This window comes from Opisthorchis viverrini (genome assembly GCF_000715545.1).
Source record: "Opisthorchis viverrini unplaced genomic scaffold opera_v5_104, whole genome shotgun sequence".
Lineage (NCBI taxonomy): Eukaryota > Metazoa > Platyhelminthes > Trematoda > Opisthorchiida > Opisthorchiidae > Opisthorchis > Opisthorchis viverrini.
The window spans coordinates 1128067-1144737 of record NW_008751762.1 but is presented as its reverse complement, the minus strand read 5'-3'; the positions used below and the strand labels follow the sequence as shown (position 1 = coordinate 1144737).

The window sequence follows — 16671 nt, the reverse complement described above, 5'->3', positions numbered from 1 at the left end:
GCACATTCAAGACAGCCACTGCTTTTACAGGGGTCATATTCCATCATGAGTTCTTTTGAAGAAACCGCTGTTTAGCGAAATACACTGATTTGCAAACAACTTTGGTTCTGCAGGAGACTCACCTGGAACCGACATGGACAAGAAAACACGAAATTAAGAACGGAAAACACTCAGCTATGAAGGATTTTCGTTAATTTTAAGTTAACACCGCATTTCATCTTCCCCAATATGGTTTTCATGCCGGCGTGGTGCTACACTTAACGCTGGAAACTGAGAGCTGAAACGTCACCTGACTAGTTCTTCATAGTCCCTTTACTCAGCTTCATCAACCTAGAATTTGTAACGGAATTCTCTTTCTGGACTTGCCAAATCACACAAGTACTGATAAACTTCGTTTTCTCAAGAGACTGGCTCGTTGAGTACACGGAAAAGCCAGTACCACGTTAAGTAAGGTAGGCATAAGTTCTGTACATCATTCAGAAATCGCATAAGTTTGCTCTCATTTCACTCATCAACAAACAACATTCCGAGGAAGAAATATTCACTGCAAGATGCCAGTAACTTTGGATACTGATGTCCGTGCAACAATCAAAGCGGGAATGAAAGAAGTCTCCAACCTATGCAGTTTTCGGTTGATGGTTCACTGACAACCGGCCATCACCAATTAAGAGGTAAGGAAATAAATCACAAAAAAAACAGTTGGGTTCAAATTCATCTCTTTGATGTTTGCTGTTATCTTCGTGCACAAAAGAAAACTACTCTATTCAAGGGCATTAATGGTCTTCAGACCTTGTGTATAAGTTCAACTATCAACCACCAACGCAGGAGAAAAATGCATTTAATTAAGACACAACGTTCCAACCAGCCAAACATTTGGCGGAACTAACGGAATGGTGGCTCATCCACAATGCACTAAAATCGACACCATGGCTGGGGCGTTTGTGTCGTTTGAGGCATCCGGATATATCTATACAACGATTGAGCATCACCCTTCTCACACAGACGACGATGAAGACTAAGACGATTATGATCACGAAATTATAGGACACATTGCTTTGCCCCTAACGGGTTAATGACGTCGTTGTTGCAGTTGTTTTGATTGATCTGATTAACTGTAAGCACCTATCTGTTGGATACCAACTTGTTTTTATCCGTCGTCGAACATTTGCTGCTTCCAGTGAATCTCTTGTGGAAATAGGTTAATACTTCACCTGATTGTGTTGTCCGTTAACGTTTTAAAAACTGTCTCATTTTGAAATGAAGTGATTAAACTAAAACAGATGTGTTGCGGACTTCTTTCGGGTTTTGTTAGGGATGGTATGGACGTTGGGGGACCATCGTAATCTGTGCTTTTTGGTAAACGCTTTCAAAGGGCAACACTGCAACCGTACAAACACTGAGGTTTTAACTGTCCGTTTCGTATATGACTGAAAGCAGTTTCCATTGACTTGCAGATTTTCCTTCTCTTATCAAACTGGTTTCACGTTATCACCACATCTCAAACACTTAATATCCTGTTTTCCAGGACGTGAAAACCTATCCGGCAGTCCGACTTGACGAATGTAAGTTTACTAGACATTTTGATACCAATTTGGTTGAATCAGTGTTATATTAACGGTCACTTAATATGATGTAATTAGAATGAGAGCTCTTACGGATTTGACGACACAGAGCTTGCGTCTGGTGACAGTAGGTGACATTCAAACATTTTCTCCTGGAAAGGGATTACTAGTGAACAATACCGACTTAACAAACGTACTGTTTAAAACAGACCGTGTGTTGCTAAAAAGAACCAAAAACTTGCATTTATACTTCACTCCGAGAGAAATTCGTGAGTTCTGAACCCTTGGATTCGCAGCATTGGATTGGATTCAGCTTGGATTCAGCATTTTGGCCAAAGTTGATTAGTCCATCAAAATACCCCAGGTTCACTTGCAAACATAGGTCGTGACTCTAGTGATGGCACACTGTAGTTCTGTATATTGCTTATAATGTATTACATATCGTAATCAACCGCATTTGGATGATTCGTATTTTATTCCCGCGACGGTTGCAAACGATACTGTATTCTGCTTGATGAATTCACTTAACTCACAAGTTGACATAAACCCAAAAAATAGTCTAAAATTTGCACTAATGTTGAATGAAGTTTTTACAGGTCAATCAAATTCATCTGGAGCTTCCAAACGTTTTATTTTCAATATGGACTATCCTCAAACTAGGACAGTTATTATCTACTCAGCCAAAGCTACAAACGTTCGATTCGAAAATTCATGGTCTCATTTTAAGCTTAAAATGAGGAGACGAAATTCAAAAGCAAACCGACCTCTTTCGCAAATTTAGGACCGTAGTTTTGGTTGAATTACATACATGAAAAGGCACTTGATTCTCACTGACCGCCTGATAATCATCTCATCCTTGATAAACTATCGGTTTCAGGTGGTAGTGTATATTCATGAAAAAAGACCTCATTTTGTTAAATCTCTACAAGCCAACCCCTAGGTTTTCCGACTGTATGAGAGCCGAAAGCTATAGATATCGCCGATATCTCCACGTTGTTCACTGGCCAATGGTTCCTGAGGATGGTCCACAGTACTTCACCCGTAATTTCCGCACATCTTTATTCCGCACTACACTCCACTGAGGTCAAAACGGCTAATTTGGAGACGCTACTAAAAATATTCTGACTGTCAGGGATAATGTATATTTTAAAAGTTAAATCGTATATAATTAGCATGATTTCTAATTAGTCAACCGTGTACAAATGTGTGGTATGCGAGCTATATTTCCCTCTTTTGTATCATGCATTTTCCCTCCGAAATATTACATTAAAACTTTAGCGGCTTGCTGACGTGCTAACTTTTTCATACCTTATCCTATCAGTTTTGCAGCTAAATGACTCTTCTACACCCGAACATCAAAGACAGAAAACATCTGCCTGGTTGGCTACTGAATCTCCCACACGATGGAACCCAAGAAATGGTACGGAACACAGTAGTGCGACCAGCCCAAGTTCGATGGAAGTGACAACGCTGCCACGAATTGCGAAGAATCAGGCTGATGACCCTATATATCGAGCTACAGTTCAGGTGGTCAAGACCGTCCGTGTAGCTAGCCAACAACTGATGTCAGCGACGCCCGAAACTTATGCCCTTTTGGCGAAGGTGAGCCCGAAAACTGAACCCGGTGTTTTGTTTCATCATCGATCAATATTCTATCCCACTATGTTCACTGATCCATGGATGAACTGAACGTTATTGTAGGTTTGACACTTTGAGAATTCCATCAAATTAATTATGTTTTATCTTTCATATTTCGCATATTTTTTCACCAAATGTGACCTAAAATTTCTCTCTAGTTGCAAGTTGATTTCATTCGAATCATTTTTATTTGAATTATACCAATATTCTAATGCATACTTCTGTTCATTTGAAACAACAAGATTATTCATAAAGCTGTGAATGAAAAAATTCGTCGGTAACTTGTTACCAGCTTTGTTCTGCCAGAAAAAATTATCGGCCCCATAATTTTTAATGAGCTTATATCGAACAGAAACATCAAATTCTCGTTAGCACACTGCGATTGTGTTATTGTGCGACATAATGGAAATCTTCGTTCGTACCTTAGATCAGCCAAGGTTGTAACAGGAAGATATTTATCTGAGCCTCGTGACAGCAGCATCCCAGTTTACAACTGAGTAGCATCACTAATGAGCTGCCAGACTGTCTAAGCCTGGGCACAAGCAGTCGGGATGCTGAGGTCTAACTCGAACCATGGACCTTCCTATCCGTAATTTCGGGTCTTAAGCACTTTGCTAAGATTTATAATATCTATTCTCTCAATCCACTTGTTAGCAGTTAAGACTGAAATTCCATTTCTACCTTATGAATGCAACGAACTGCACCTGAGTCATCATCCGAACATCTTGTGCATCTAGTTGTATGAATGCTAATTGTCATTTGAATTACCATTGGCACTGTATGGTCATTCATCTTTAGAGGAAAATAGCTATAGAAAGAGCCAAGAACTGACGTGTGAAGTCGGTGCCAAATAAAGGCGTTTTTCGTCTTAATGCTGTTGAGCAATGAAGCATAAGTACTATTCCCTCAAACAGCTACCATCACAGTGAACCCCCTCATGAACAAGCTGTCTTTGAGACAGGTGATATCCCTTAGTTCCTCTTCAGGAATATCGTTTAAACCTCACATCAGATTCACAGTTCAGTGAGTTGAGTGTAGGTTCCCATAACCCTAGGTAACATTACCTGTTCCGTTTGGTAAGGGTCATCTAGGTGAACAGAATAGCACTGCCACCTAATCCTCTCACGTTTCTCGAGCTATCTGTTCACGGAACCACTACGTACCATTAATGATGACCTTTGTTAATTGTACTGGCTTGAAGAAAAAAGAAGGTTCTCTTAGAGATTGATCTTCTGGTGCTGCTATGAATCATGGAAAGCGGTCTGTAAGTCTGAGTGTCATCTTAGAGTCTTTTTATGCATTTGCTGAGAAGCACAGGAAGTTGTGCTAGCATATACAAGGCATTAGCTAACATATCACTTTGGCAGTCTTCATATGTAACTATTGCACTCATCAGTAACGCTTAAATGAACACAGGTTTCTGTCGTTATCACACAAGAAGATACGAAGAAGACGCAGGTGGAACAACATTATGGGGATGACTGTGCCATCTGCAATGTACAGACATTAGTCCACCGTGGGTTTCATTGAAACATATCAGAGGTTGAAGTCATTCAAAGGAAGTAAAAACCCATGGATAAAGAGGCAACCAGGATACAGTCGTCAAATTAACAATGGAGTATTTTAAATTTCGTATTGCCAACTAAGCCGGATGTTCTAGCAGAGTGACTGTCCTATTAGTGGGTGAAGTCTTACTGGGTTCTGCGCTAGTCCGCTCGAAATGAAATTCAGTAAGTCACTCACCGAATTGATGCGTTATCGAACGCACTTCCCTAAATCATCGGTGAACGAAACTTTTGCAGCTACAACCACTGTACAACAAACACGCGATTATTACCGCTGACAATGATGATGATGAATGCACCTTTCATGTATGCCCAGGACTAATGCAGTCTTGTGTTCGTTCTCAGTTATACGTTAACTTTCGAACGTCTGGGCTTACCTTTTTGGAGGATGGCGACATGCTGACAGTCTTGTGCATCTAGTTGTATGAATGCTAATTGTCATTTGAATTACCATTGGCACTGTATGGTCATTCATCTTTAGAGGAAAATAGTTATAGAAAGAGCCAAGAAGTGACGTGTGAAGTCGGTGCCAAATAAAGGCGTTTTTCGTCTTAATGCTGTTGAGCAATGAAGCATAAGTACTATTCCCTCAAACAGCTACCATCACAGTGAACCCCCTCATGAACAAGCTGTCTTTGAGACAGGTGATATCCCTTAGTTCCTCTTCAGGAATATCGTTTAAACCTCACATCAGATTCACAGTTCAGTGAGTTGAGTGTAGGTTCCCATAACCCTAGGTAACATTACCTGTTCCGTTTGGTAAGGGTCATCTAGGTGAACAGAATAGCACTGCCACCTAATCCTCTCACGTTTCTCGAGCTATCTGTTCACGGAACCACTACGTACCATTAATGATGACCTTTGTTACTTGTACTGGCTTGAAGGAACAAGAAGGTTCACTTAGAGATTGATTTTCTGGTGCTGCTATGAATCATGGAAAGCGGTCTGTAAGTCTGAGTGTCATCTTAGAGTCTTTTTATGCATTTGCTGAGAAGCACAGGAAGTTGTGCTAGCATATACAAGGCATTAGCTAACATATCACTTTGGCAGTCTTCATATGTAACTATTGCACTCATCAGTAACGCTTAAATGAACACAGGTTTCTGTCGTTATCACACAAGAAGATACGAAGAAGACGCAGGTGGAACAACATTATGGGGATGACTGTGCCATCTGCAATGTACAGACATTAGTCCACCGTGGGTTTCATTGAAACATATCAGAGGTTGAAGTCATTCAAAGGAAGTAAAAACCCATGGATAAAGAGGCAACCAGGATACAGTCGTCAAATTAACAATGGAGTATTTTAAATTTCGTATTGCCAACTAAGCCGGATGTTCTAGCAGAGTGACTGTCCTATTAGTGGGTGAAGTCTTACTGGGTTCTGCGCTAGTCCGCTCGAAATGAAATTCAGTAAGTCACTCACCGAATTGATGCGTTATCGAACGCACTTCCCTAAATCATCGGTGAACGAAACTTTTGCAGCTACAACCACTGTACAACAAACACGCGATTATTACCGCTGACAATGATGATGATGAATGCACCTTTCATGTATGCCCAGGACTAATGCAGTCTTGTGTTCGTTCTCAGTTATACGTTAACTTTCGAACGTCTGGGCTTACCTTTTTGGAGGATGGCGACATGCTGACAGTTCCAGTGACGACCCCAGTGGAGTATATTTAACTGAAGGCTGTTCAAGGTGCTTGTTCCTCACCTCAAGTCTCACAGGGCGTTTTTCAAATCACTCAATATCCTATTTTCCTTCTCTTTTTTATTAAGGCTTTTTCCATGTTTGCGTGTCATTTAGGTACTAGCATTTATTACTGTGCACTGTAACTTGTAATGGCACTGGTGATAATAACGATGGTAAGATATAGATTATTCTAATTTAAGTCCCCCCAAAAAAAAACAATAGTACGTCAGTGCTCTTGAATATCGGTACATTGTGAAACGCCACATTGTGTGGTACGTAGCATATGTCGGTGACACAACGTACAGTGTAACACAGCTATTTGTTGTTGAGTGTACAAAATTTTCAGCCGGAACATGGCGATTGGTGAACTCTGCTCAGAGATCAAGTTTGATGCAGCGCCAGTGCATTAATGTGCTCTTCTTTCTTTTTGTCAATTTCTAGAGCATCGGTGCTGCTGTCAAAGATCTTCTCACTGCCGTTCACACTCACTTCAGTTCTGAATCCACCATCAATGAAGTAAGTGATATCATTCATCCGAGAGAAGTTGGAATGTATGTAATTACTCTTACGTTCCGAAACTGTGTTAGTTAGACCCGACCTCTAATTCTATTTAGAGCTGCTCGATTACTGATCTCGGATTCATTCTGATGATCGTGCAATGGTTGATATATTTGCGAGTCCGATTTTCTTACTCTAAGTCAACCAATGGAGATAAAAAGGGGGAATTCTACGGCTGATGCATTCCATGAATGATTCCGACCAGTCAATGAGGGCTGGCTCAGTGAATTGGAGGGTCAGGCCAACCTTACTTAAGTCTGACGTCGTGGTTGATCAGCTGCAAGGACCCCATGCATATCAACACAAGTTTACTTTTCTGTGGTATGTATGGCCTACTCACCCAACCATTAGTCAACATTATTTGCGAAGTCCATTCGGGCCTTTTGGTTTTTTGTTCCTCTTTGAATACCATAACAAATTATGAATAAAATGGCGAAAATAAAGCAAACAGCAGTGTTGATCGTTACCTTCATTTAAAAAGAAATGCACGCGTGATTGGCACAGAGTTAACATCGACGACAAAACTGTCTGTGATGGCAATGGAGCACTTAAGTTCGGACGATGCGGACAGAATCTACAACTTATCTATCTGTGCCCGTGATTCGCCACTATGGTTTAGGCTGAAAGCTATCACTCAGTGGATGTTCGCCTTGAATCAGCTCTTTCTTAATTATGTATTCTCATATTTATTTGGTTTCAATTACACTCTTTAGCAATTTGGTTATCATCGTATTTCACATGGGTTTCTATTCACATTACAGATCTTTTTGGCCGAACGTCAGGTTAACGCCTCCATGTTCCACTTGATCTCCACAATCAAGGATGCCACACTTGCCACAAACCGAGGACCCCTACTGGAAGAATTCCGTCGGCATCTAATGACACTATGCTATGCGGTCGCTAATGATGCTCATTCGCTGTACAGTGCTGTTCATGATTGCCGATTACGAGATTCTGATGGAAGAAAATGCCAAACCTGAGCCGACTACTACTTCCCTACAATCGTGAACTGTACAATGTTGTATAGACTTCTGTCCAGACTATTACACTGTCACAACACCCTATCCTCATTTCCACCAAAGCGATTCCTTTTACACTATCCTTGGAAAACATGTGCACTGTGATAAACCAGATTCGGGGCTCTTGACGAAACAAAAGGGGCAAATTTTGGACTTAGTATCAGTGGTGGGTGATGGTGTACCGACAGGAGATTTCCAGTAATGAAGAACCTTTGACCACTCAAAACCGCAGAACGTCTAGGAAATGTTTTAATTTAATTGAACTGCCATGACACAATCTGATGCTTTCGGGTAGCCCTTGTTTTAACTTTACTGTAAAGCACAGATGCAATTTGTTTTATAATGTAACCTCCTTAAAGTGTGAGAGCAAGTAAAATTGGACGGATATTACGATAGCTTTCGTGCAATGCTGTCGCCCCCCTCCCCAAAGATAGGTAGAGCGTAAAACTGTCCAGCTGTTTCGAAAGCGGGGAATACACCTAAGACAAACATGGCCCGGTCACTTTAGCTAAAGTTTCCCCAAATATTTTATCCTATGATGTAACCCACAGTCATCGGTAGTTAAATAGGGGTATCAAAACAAAACGTCGAGACCTTGGAAGAAGACTGAATACCAATCACCGCTGCTGAACCGATGGATGAGCCACTTTAGAGTAAAACTCCTAAAATGTCAACATTAGATACACTTATCATTCAGCTCAAAAATAATACGTTCGAATATAGGAATAGTGCAATTTGAGTTACTTCCTTTACTAAGTTACCTTACTCTCACACATCCCTAGCTTAAGGCTAAACCGAGCTATGTCAGGCCTACGTCTCGTTCAGGCGACTTCGAATCACTACATGAGATTGCTTTGGAAACTCCACCTTTATTCAAGTCTCACTGGGCCATCTGGGCTAAGTGTAATATGGTCTGGTCATGACAGCGGCTGGTTCGGATAAGGCAGTGATACAATCACTTTTTCACTCCAAAACTCCATGGTTGATGGATCCGGACCGTCAAAGGGAGGGAGGTGATACAGTTGGCCACAGTACGTCGTGCGCCGACACCACACGTGCCGCTGTTACTCCGGAGATAATCACCTACTGCTGCGCCTTAGTAGGAAGCAAACATCACTGTGCTGGCATTTGTTTTGTTGCAGCGTAGAAGCAGTCTTTTGGACTCTGCAACTTTTCACTGAGGCAAGTCCAGTGTCAAGCTGAGTGAACATATCAACAGCCACCTGATACATTGGACGTTGAGTGTACATTCTGACCGTTGAATCGCACACCAGACTCAGTATGACGGACAATTTGTGTCTGATGTGCGAGTCTTCGCTGAAGAGCATTCAGCGTTGTTTGTACTTTCCTCGGTTTTTGGTCTTTACGCGCGTGTTTCCATGCCGAACATTCTTATGTACATTGGGATTCATCTTGTCTGACTGGAACTGTTAGTGGTATTGTTTTCCTGTAACTTTTCCACCTTCACCGCCTGCATTTACTTTTTATGCCTGTGACCATGCTCTTCAAAAATAAACGGTACTTAATGGTATTCATTGAGGGGCGAAATGGCTCAGCTGTTAGAGCACGAATTTACTGACCAGAAAGTCCTTGGTTTGAACCAACCTGTGCCTCTCGATTCCCCCTGTCTAAGCTCGGGTGGCCCGGTAGTATCTTAATCCTCGTGCTTCATTTGGGTGACATGGCATCTAGGCACCGAAAGGGTGTTACCGCTGAGAAATTTTTTAGTATTCATCGTTCTTCTTTTGGCACGTTCCGACAGTATTTCCAGCTGATCTATTTCGCAAACGTCGTAGAATTGCTAAGCCTGCCAAACACATTGATATTCATTGGAAAACTTAATCCAAAAAATGGACAAGCCATTAGAACTTGTATAATGTTCAGTGATTTTCTTGAAGGTTTGCTGCAAGATATAATTAGTGGTGCTTTTGGTTAGGAAGTCCCGTCTTCCTCTGAGTGGTATTTTCGTGAGATACGTGGAGAAGAAATTCATGGAGGTTTAGTGTTTTGGATCGATATATCTTTTGAATCCAAAAGAAATCAACTCTTATTGAAATTTCGGGAGAAGTGTTCTCAGGAAGAGGAACGTTCGGACCAGTGTGATTTGCTGACTAAAGCAACCTCAAAATGAATGCCAAGCTTAACATTCAGAAGTTTGCAGGGTGATCCAATAAATCAGCTGATCTCGACTGACTGTAAGGCCTTATAAAAAACATGTCGATCGCTTCCTTATATCAACGTGGACAACCAAAACTGCAAACTGCAGGTTGACAAAATCCAGGCCCTTTTTTGCTGAAGTCACAGTCTAATTTCTTGTATTTTCGTGCAATTCGCATCATAAGGCATATGGCATCAGTTATCGAACAAGTGTTGTGAGCTGAGCACACTCAAGCAGCGTCAAAACATGTTGGATCGATGCGAGGTGGCGGAGACCAAGTTAGTGAATATATATGCTCAACTCGTAGTGTTCAGTGCTGCAAACGAACAAAGCACCGCTGTTTTGAATGGGTGATCAAGTGAAGTGTGATGGTTTGTATTGGTTCACCCTATAAGCGCACAGTTGGCGGAAGCGAAAAACGGGTTGAATTACATCTTGCTGAAGATTGTGATGATGAATAGATAAGGGACAAAATGAACGGGCATGTTTTATGCCCAAAATGACTAGGATCAGGCTCATACGTTTAGCTGTTAGTTCATAAAACAACACCAACGGAATCCGATGCGCAATAGATAACGTTACATGAAGCTGGTTCCGAATTTCGTGTTCACCTAACTGAACATCCTCTGCCTGATGTAAAACAGCAGGATCAGAATAAACTTTGACAATACGCTCAAGTGGCAGTCGATATGTTCAAGTCGAGGAAGAATAGCTGATATTTAGTGACCCATAATGCACGCTGAGTGAAGCCTTACAATGCTTACCATTATAGCTGGTTGATGCTACCTGTTAACCAGTTTGGTGTGTACAACGGCACATCAAGAACCGTTGTGGGCTTAACACTCACAAATATTTCGATCGCTCAGGCTTGGAGTTTGAATGTCTCTATGCGATGTATACATAAGACGTCGTAAAATGAAATAAAATATAGACCAAGTAAATTTAAGTTATACGCGAAAAATAGAGATAACCCGGTAACCCAAATTAAGGACATGAAATGGCAGGCAATATAGGGGGCTAGTAGGTTTGGACTGTTACTTTTCCGGAATACATCGAGGCTTCTTTCTCACCCTCTGTTTCATCCTCGGTGGAAATCATCAGCAGTGCGCACGAAAACCAGCGAGTTTCGTATAGGTGACCTTTCGATCAGTGGCTAAGCACTTAACCAATCGGCCGCGAGCGCATGAAAAACAGTCTAGCCCATCCTTCAATCAGGTAGTCACCTACTGACCAGCTCTTTGACTGATGACTTCTCATGTGGAAGTTTCACGCATCTTGATAAATTGCTTTCCCTCTGAGTCACTTCTAGATTGACGAAAGTATACTGGGAATTGGAAATTTTTCTAACTGAGAGCTAACCATACTGCTCTTTAGCTACTCGTGGCCGAACGGTTGAGGCTTCAAATTCTGACCTGAAGAAAGCGGGTTCGAAACTCTGAGTTTCATGATATGTTCCATTTTCGGCTAGGTAGGCTACATTTACCATTCGGTATGTAACTTGCTACTATATCGCAAAGATTCAGTGAAGCAACTCCTACGATCACTTTCAGTACTTTCTGAACAGCATGATCATGTCCATAAAAAGTAAACAACATCCATGAGATGCTTGGACGGAGGATTCCAGAAGAAAAATGCTATCAATAGTTCGCTCAGCTGCTACGGATAACATCAGTGTGATGTTCGCGTTATTTTCCGCGACCAAATGTACGTTGTGTACACTGGCGACCAAGCCTATTTGGGCCTCTGTACGTGCGACATGGATTAAATAGTATGTGTGTTCATGTAAGACACGATTATTTTTAGCTCGCTGGGGTCTGCTCCCCACACGGCTTCAGTCTACTCATACCGTCAATCAACTCTAGCTAGAATAGCACGGTATTCTCCGATTGTACAACACGATACAATCGCACAGAATACGTAGTTGTTTCGGTCGTTACTTTTCCTGTTTCTTACAGCACGCATGAAATTCAGAACCTGCGAACCGAACAGACTGTCATGTAGTGATCGAGTTTCTCTAGGATCATACATATTTTTCAGAGTTGTATACGTAGCTGTCAGTTTCTGCTTCAAAGTCGTATACACTCATTGCGCGCGCTTTTTCAGCAGAAAACTACTTAAGTTTTTTTCTTCTTCATGGTGATCGACATAACTCATCACGCCTTGCTTCTGTCCCGCCGTTTAGTTCGCATGAATAATCTTGTCTTCTCTGGTCTTCTTTTCTTTCTATTCCCGTCACCCATTGTTCACCAAATGGAATACGGTCGCGTTGTTAGACAACCAAACACAACATTTCGAGAAATACACTCATTTCCAAATCAATTTGGTTTTCACGGGTGACTCAGTTGAATCTCTCGTTTATGATGTCCTCCTTGTGAGTAGTTTCCTTTATGAAAATATACTGCGGTATATCGAATATCGTACCAACTGATTCATGAGGGGGCCTGTGTGCAGCACATTCAGTTGGGGGACATCATAAACGAGAGATTCAGTTGGGTCTCCCGTCAAAACCAAATTGATTCGCAAATGAGTGTATTTCTCGAAAACAGTCCAATTTGGGTTCAAGTAGATCATAAGGTTGACGGAAACTCGGGGACTGCGCCTACCTGATGGGCCCCAAGAAAGGCGAAACCCGGTCGTGGCTGTCGAAGTGTTTTCAGCAACCTTGTGAGTGGTTTCCTTTAGCTGCTTGTCGAACAGCAAGTCTTCAGGCACTAATAGCAACACTGATCAAAGAAGTGTTGGAAGCTACTCTTTATATCGTTCTAGGTCAAATACTGCAATAGATGATCAAGTTTTGGCATTAATCCTACTTCTCTTTTCAGAATCGTTTCTTGAGATGGGGACAGCTGTAGTCCCTCAGCGTCTAAAGAATCGATTGACCCCATATGGGCTGTATGATACCAATCGAAACGGGAAACCTGCCAAACACTGTCACACTGATAATACACCAGCTGGACAAACTCTTCTCATCGGGGATACATGACTGCCGACAACAGCAATAGAGTGTTAGAGAAATTGAAGCAATTTACAAATGGATCACCTATAAGACTGTAAGCCAATTTGGTTTTGCGAGAGACTCATCTGGAACCAAGCCGAATATCTCGTTTATGATGTCTTCGAGTTCTCCATGACCTTTGAGAACTTTTGAATGCAATCTCATATATCTACCTATCTCATACATCACTGGATGTATTCATATTAACTGGCGTTGAAAGCCCGTCATTTCGGTAGAAACTCAACCATAAAAACACTTTTAAAATGTCGTATCATACTAAGCGCGTGACCGGCGTGCTTGGTGAACTCCCTGGTTAAGCCTCGGGCAAATAAAGTTTAAAGGTTAAACCCACAGAAGAACAATTCTACTCCTACAATATAGCGTGGTATCCCAGAAGGAGATGTTTACCTGAATAGTCATAGAGAAAGCAACATCGTTCATGGTCCGGTCCCATCAGTCATACCACGTAAACGTGATCCGATGCAGTAGATACCAATACATATGGAATTTATTTCCAACCACAACCACACGCTTGTCAAGAGCAAACAAAGATCGTATCTCGACAATCGAGGAAATTAGCTTGGAAGTGCTTGAGAAGGTGTGGAAAAAATTCGCAACTCAACAAGCCTGGTTGGATGATTCTTACATCTAACCCTCAAAAATCGACTGCAGCATCAGCTTTAGGTTCGAAATATTTGTTGTTAACAATGATTTGCTGCTTTTCAGAACATTTACCAACATTGTGACAGTAAGTTGTTTCCTAATAAATCTTTTACCAGTGGGACCAAAAGCGACCACAAAGTTCTGTTTCTTTCGAAAGCTTAAATAAAATGAATGACAAGAACTATGAAGACAGGGTAATTCATCTGTCATAGTTCGCGTTCTAGACATTTCTTACTAGTATGCCCCATGCAGCAAGGCCTGAGAGTAACTGTTGGTAGGTATGTAGCAACCGTTGTTCGTAGTGTTCAAAACAACGCCAGGTCAAATTGATCTCGAAACCAAGTTTGAACAACCTCTGTGGAAAGGCAATATAGACCTCATCCGAAGGAAAACAAGGAAAATACGACCAAGTTAACGAGGGTAACCATGGTAGAAGCATGTGCATTAGTCTCAGCCGGAGTTCGAAATTCAGGTACACGCAGAATGGAGCCAGAATAAAATAGGTCATCATGGTGTCGCGTATAGAGATATCTAAGGGTTCATGAATGCCGACTTCGAAGTGAATTATGCTCTTTGATGCAGGCGCGAAAGTTTCCACGATTGAAGCCAGCAACAAAAATAGTAACACAAACAATAATGAAATGAAACCGGCTAATGCGGAGCACTCTTCGAAGCGTCCGTCATATATTGGTGACCATGCAATTTTCGAATCGCTTACTGGATAAGGTAGCAACGGCGAACCGTTCAGTGAATTCCGACCCAAAATCTGGTCCATAAGCAGTTTGATATTTCCTATTAGCCGTTCCGTTGATCTAGACTGGGCCTCCAGTAATACAATCTGGTGAGGAAGACCAAATCTTTTATAATGGATCCATTTCCGTTTGTTGCGGATAGAGGATTGGTAACGCAGACAGAGAGAACGTAGCAATGCCCTGTAGAGTTCCCGCGCAAAGCACGGTTGACAGTAGAAATCGTGTGGCAAACTAACTAATTGCCGTAAAGTACATAATCCAGGATGCAGTGATGAGTCTCTGTTGATGCAGCACAAGGTGTGTGTTTGAACGTATTCCTGTAACATCTGGTGCAATGAAGGAAGTTCGTCGGGTACACCAAAAAGCAGTCTTCGTCTAGGAGCTCGGAACAGCCAGCTACGTAACAGATGTAGGCGACAGACATTTAACCAATGGCGGATAGTCCAGCCGACCAGGTAGATTTGAAGGCCATGTGTTCCATACTGATCCATTAGCATACGCATCAATTCAACAAGGCTAGTGTACGTGGTTGCCAAATATGGTTTGAAAAACTCATCAGCTCCTGTATTCAGCATACGTAAATCGAATATTGCGGTATCGACCTCCTGTCCCATTAATGCCAACTGCTCGTGAAGCCAGGCTGACAAAGATTGGTTGGTTCTTACATGAAACTTCACAACGTGGTCACGAAGAATTAAATTGCGATATCGCCTGTGCCTGTACCATTGATCAGTTTCGATATACTTACTGGCTGCACTTGAATTCTGGCTACCGTCATTCACTTCCTTACTGCTGCGAGATTCTTCTTCATCAGATTCTCGAATCGCTCGATCTCGTGAGCCTTTAGCGCTGCCATTTGGTCTGGACGTAAAACGACGCGAACCCTTCAGTACTGTAGGCAGCCAAAAGAAGTTAGTTGCATTATCAATGGGCATGTTTCAGCGTCCGACTGACTACACACCTGACGTTCAAGGAGCACAATGCTAAAACGGGACATATCGTTTCGAATAAGCAGCTTCATCCCGGAGAGCGATTATAATAAGGACCAGTTATTCCAAGAATACACATAGAATGATTTAAGTTGATCGTAGTCAAGGAGGATTTCAGTAATATGGAGCAGTCTTGGAAGATATAAAAGGGCGTTCTTAGATTTGGTCTCATCCGTTTGTAAAAATGGATCTGAATGTGTTATGGTTTTCAACGTAATTCTATATGATCTGCGAACTTTCTGAGCGAAATCGAGCTGATAGGTATTCTAGCTCACTGAATAAATCTTGGTGACGATGAAAATTTGGTCACTTTCGGTGTCGTTTCGTTCTTCTGCAGAAAGATAAGACGCTAAATATCCGTATTCCCTGTCTGTACGTGGGATTCTATGAGGTCTGGATATGTTTACAACCTACATTCACACTCAACAGTCACATTTACAAACGAACTGGTGGCGTTGCCATGAGTTCATTGGTTTTTCTTCTTACTGCCAACCTATTCTTAGCGTGCCTTGGATCACAGCAATTGATCAATTGTGAAAATCTCCCGAGAGTTTGGCTAATGCATGTCGATGACACACTTGTTGTCATAAGGGCATGTTATGTGCTATGTGTGTTATATGTTATATTTTTATCATATTACAACACCTTGGGTAAATCCATTCACTTCACTGTGCAGTTCGGAACACTTCCGTGATTTCAAGGTCTCTTGGAACCGTGATCCCTTTGAAACTACAGTTTGCCACAAGCCATCCGAATCAGATCTCTACTCAAAAATTAACTCTGTCCACTTCCTGAGCACAAAGCGAGCGATAAGTCATACAATTGCTCATTGAACGAATAAGACATGTAGTCAACTAGCTTTTTACAAAAACAAGGCTACCCACATTAAACAATGAATACCCAATGGATTTTATCGAACATAAGCTTCAGCCATCCAATCCAGATAAAGCGGCTAAACTCGCAGCTAAACAAGTTGACACTTTGTGGATTCCACACCTGAAACACACTTCCGAAAGTACTTGTTGCGTACACTGCAGCTTCATAATCGGACCACCTTACAAGTAAACAACAGACCA

At 41.7% G+C, this 16671-nt stretch overlaps 2 protein-coding genes across 2 annotated transcripts in view; one reads left to right on the top strand and one right to left on the bottom strand.

Moving 5' to 3' along the window:
- T265_13813 (hypothetical protein) overlaps positions 1-8842 on the top strand; it is a gene marked incomplete at both ends in the record, with an annotated part of 71704 nt that extends 62862 nt beyond the window's left edge. The window contains 4 exons of the mRNA XM_009170625.1: positions 1526-1562; positions 2884-3164; positions 6903-6977; positions 7781-8842. Of these exons, the coding sequence (XP_009168889.1) occupies positions 1526-1562; positions 2884-3164; positions 6903-6977; positions 7781-7999 (612 nt within the window). The remainder of the gene's footprint in view (positions 1-1525; positions 1563-2883; positions 3165-6902; positions 6978-7780) is intronic.
- A 5235-nt stretch (positions 8843-14077) lies between these two features.
- On the bottom strand, positions 14078-15541 carry T265_13812 (hypothetical protein; the record flags this gene model as incomplete). The annotated part of the gene is made up of 1 exon (XM_009170624.1): positions 14078-15541. A coding segment is annotated over one exon (1464 nt), but the record flags the coding sequence as incomplete, so codon positions are not given.
- Between the last annotated feature and the right edge of the window lie 1130 nt (positions 15542-16671).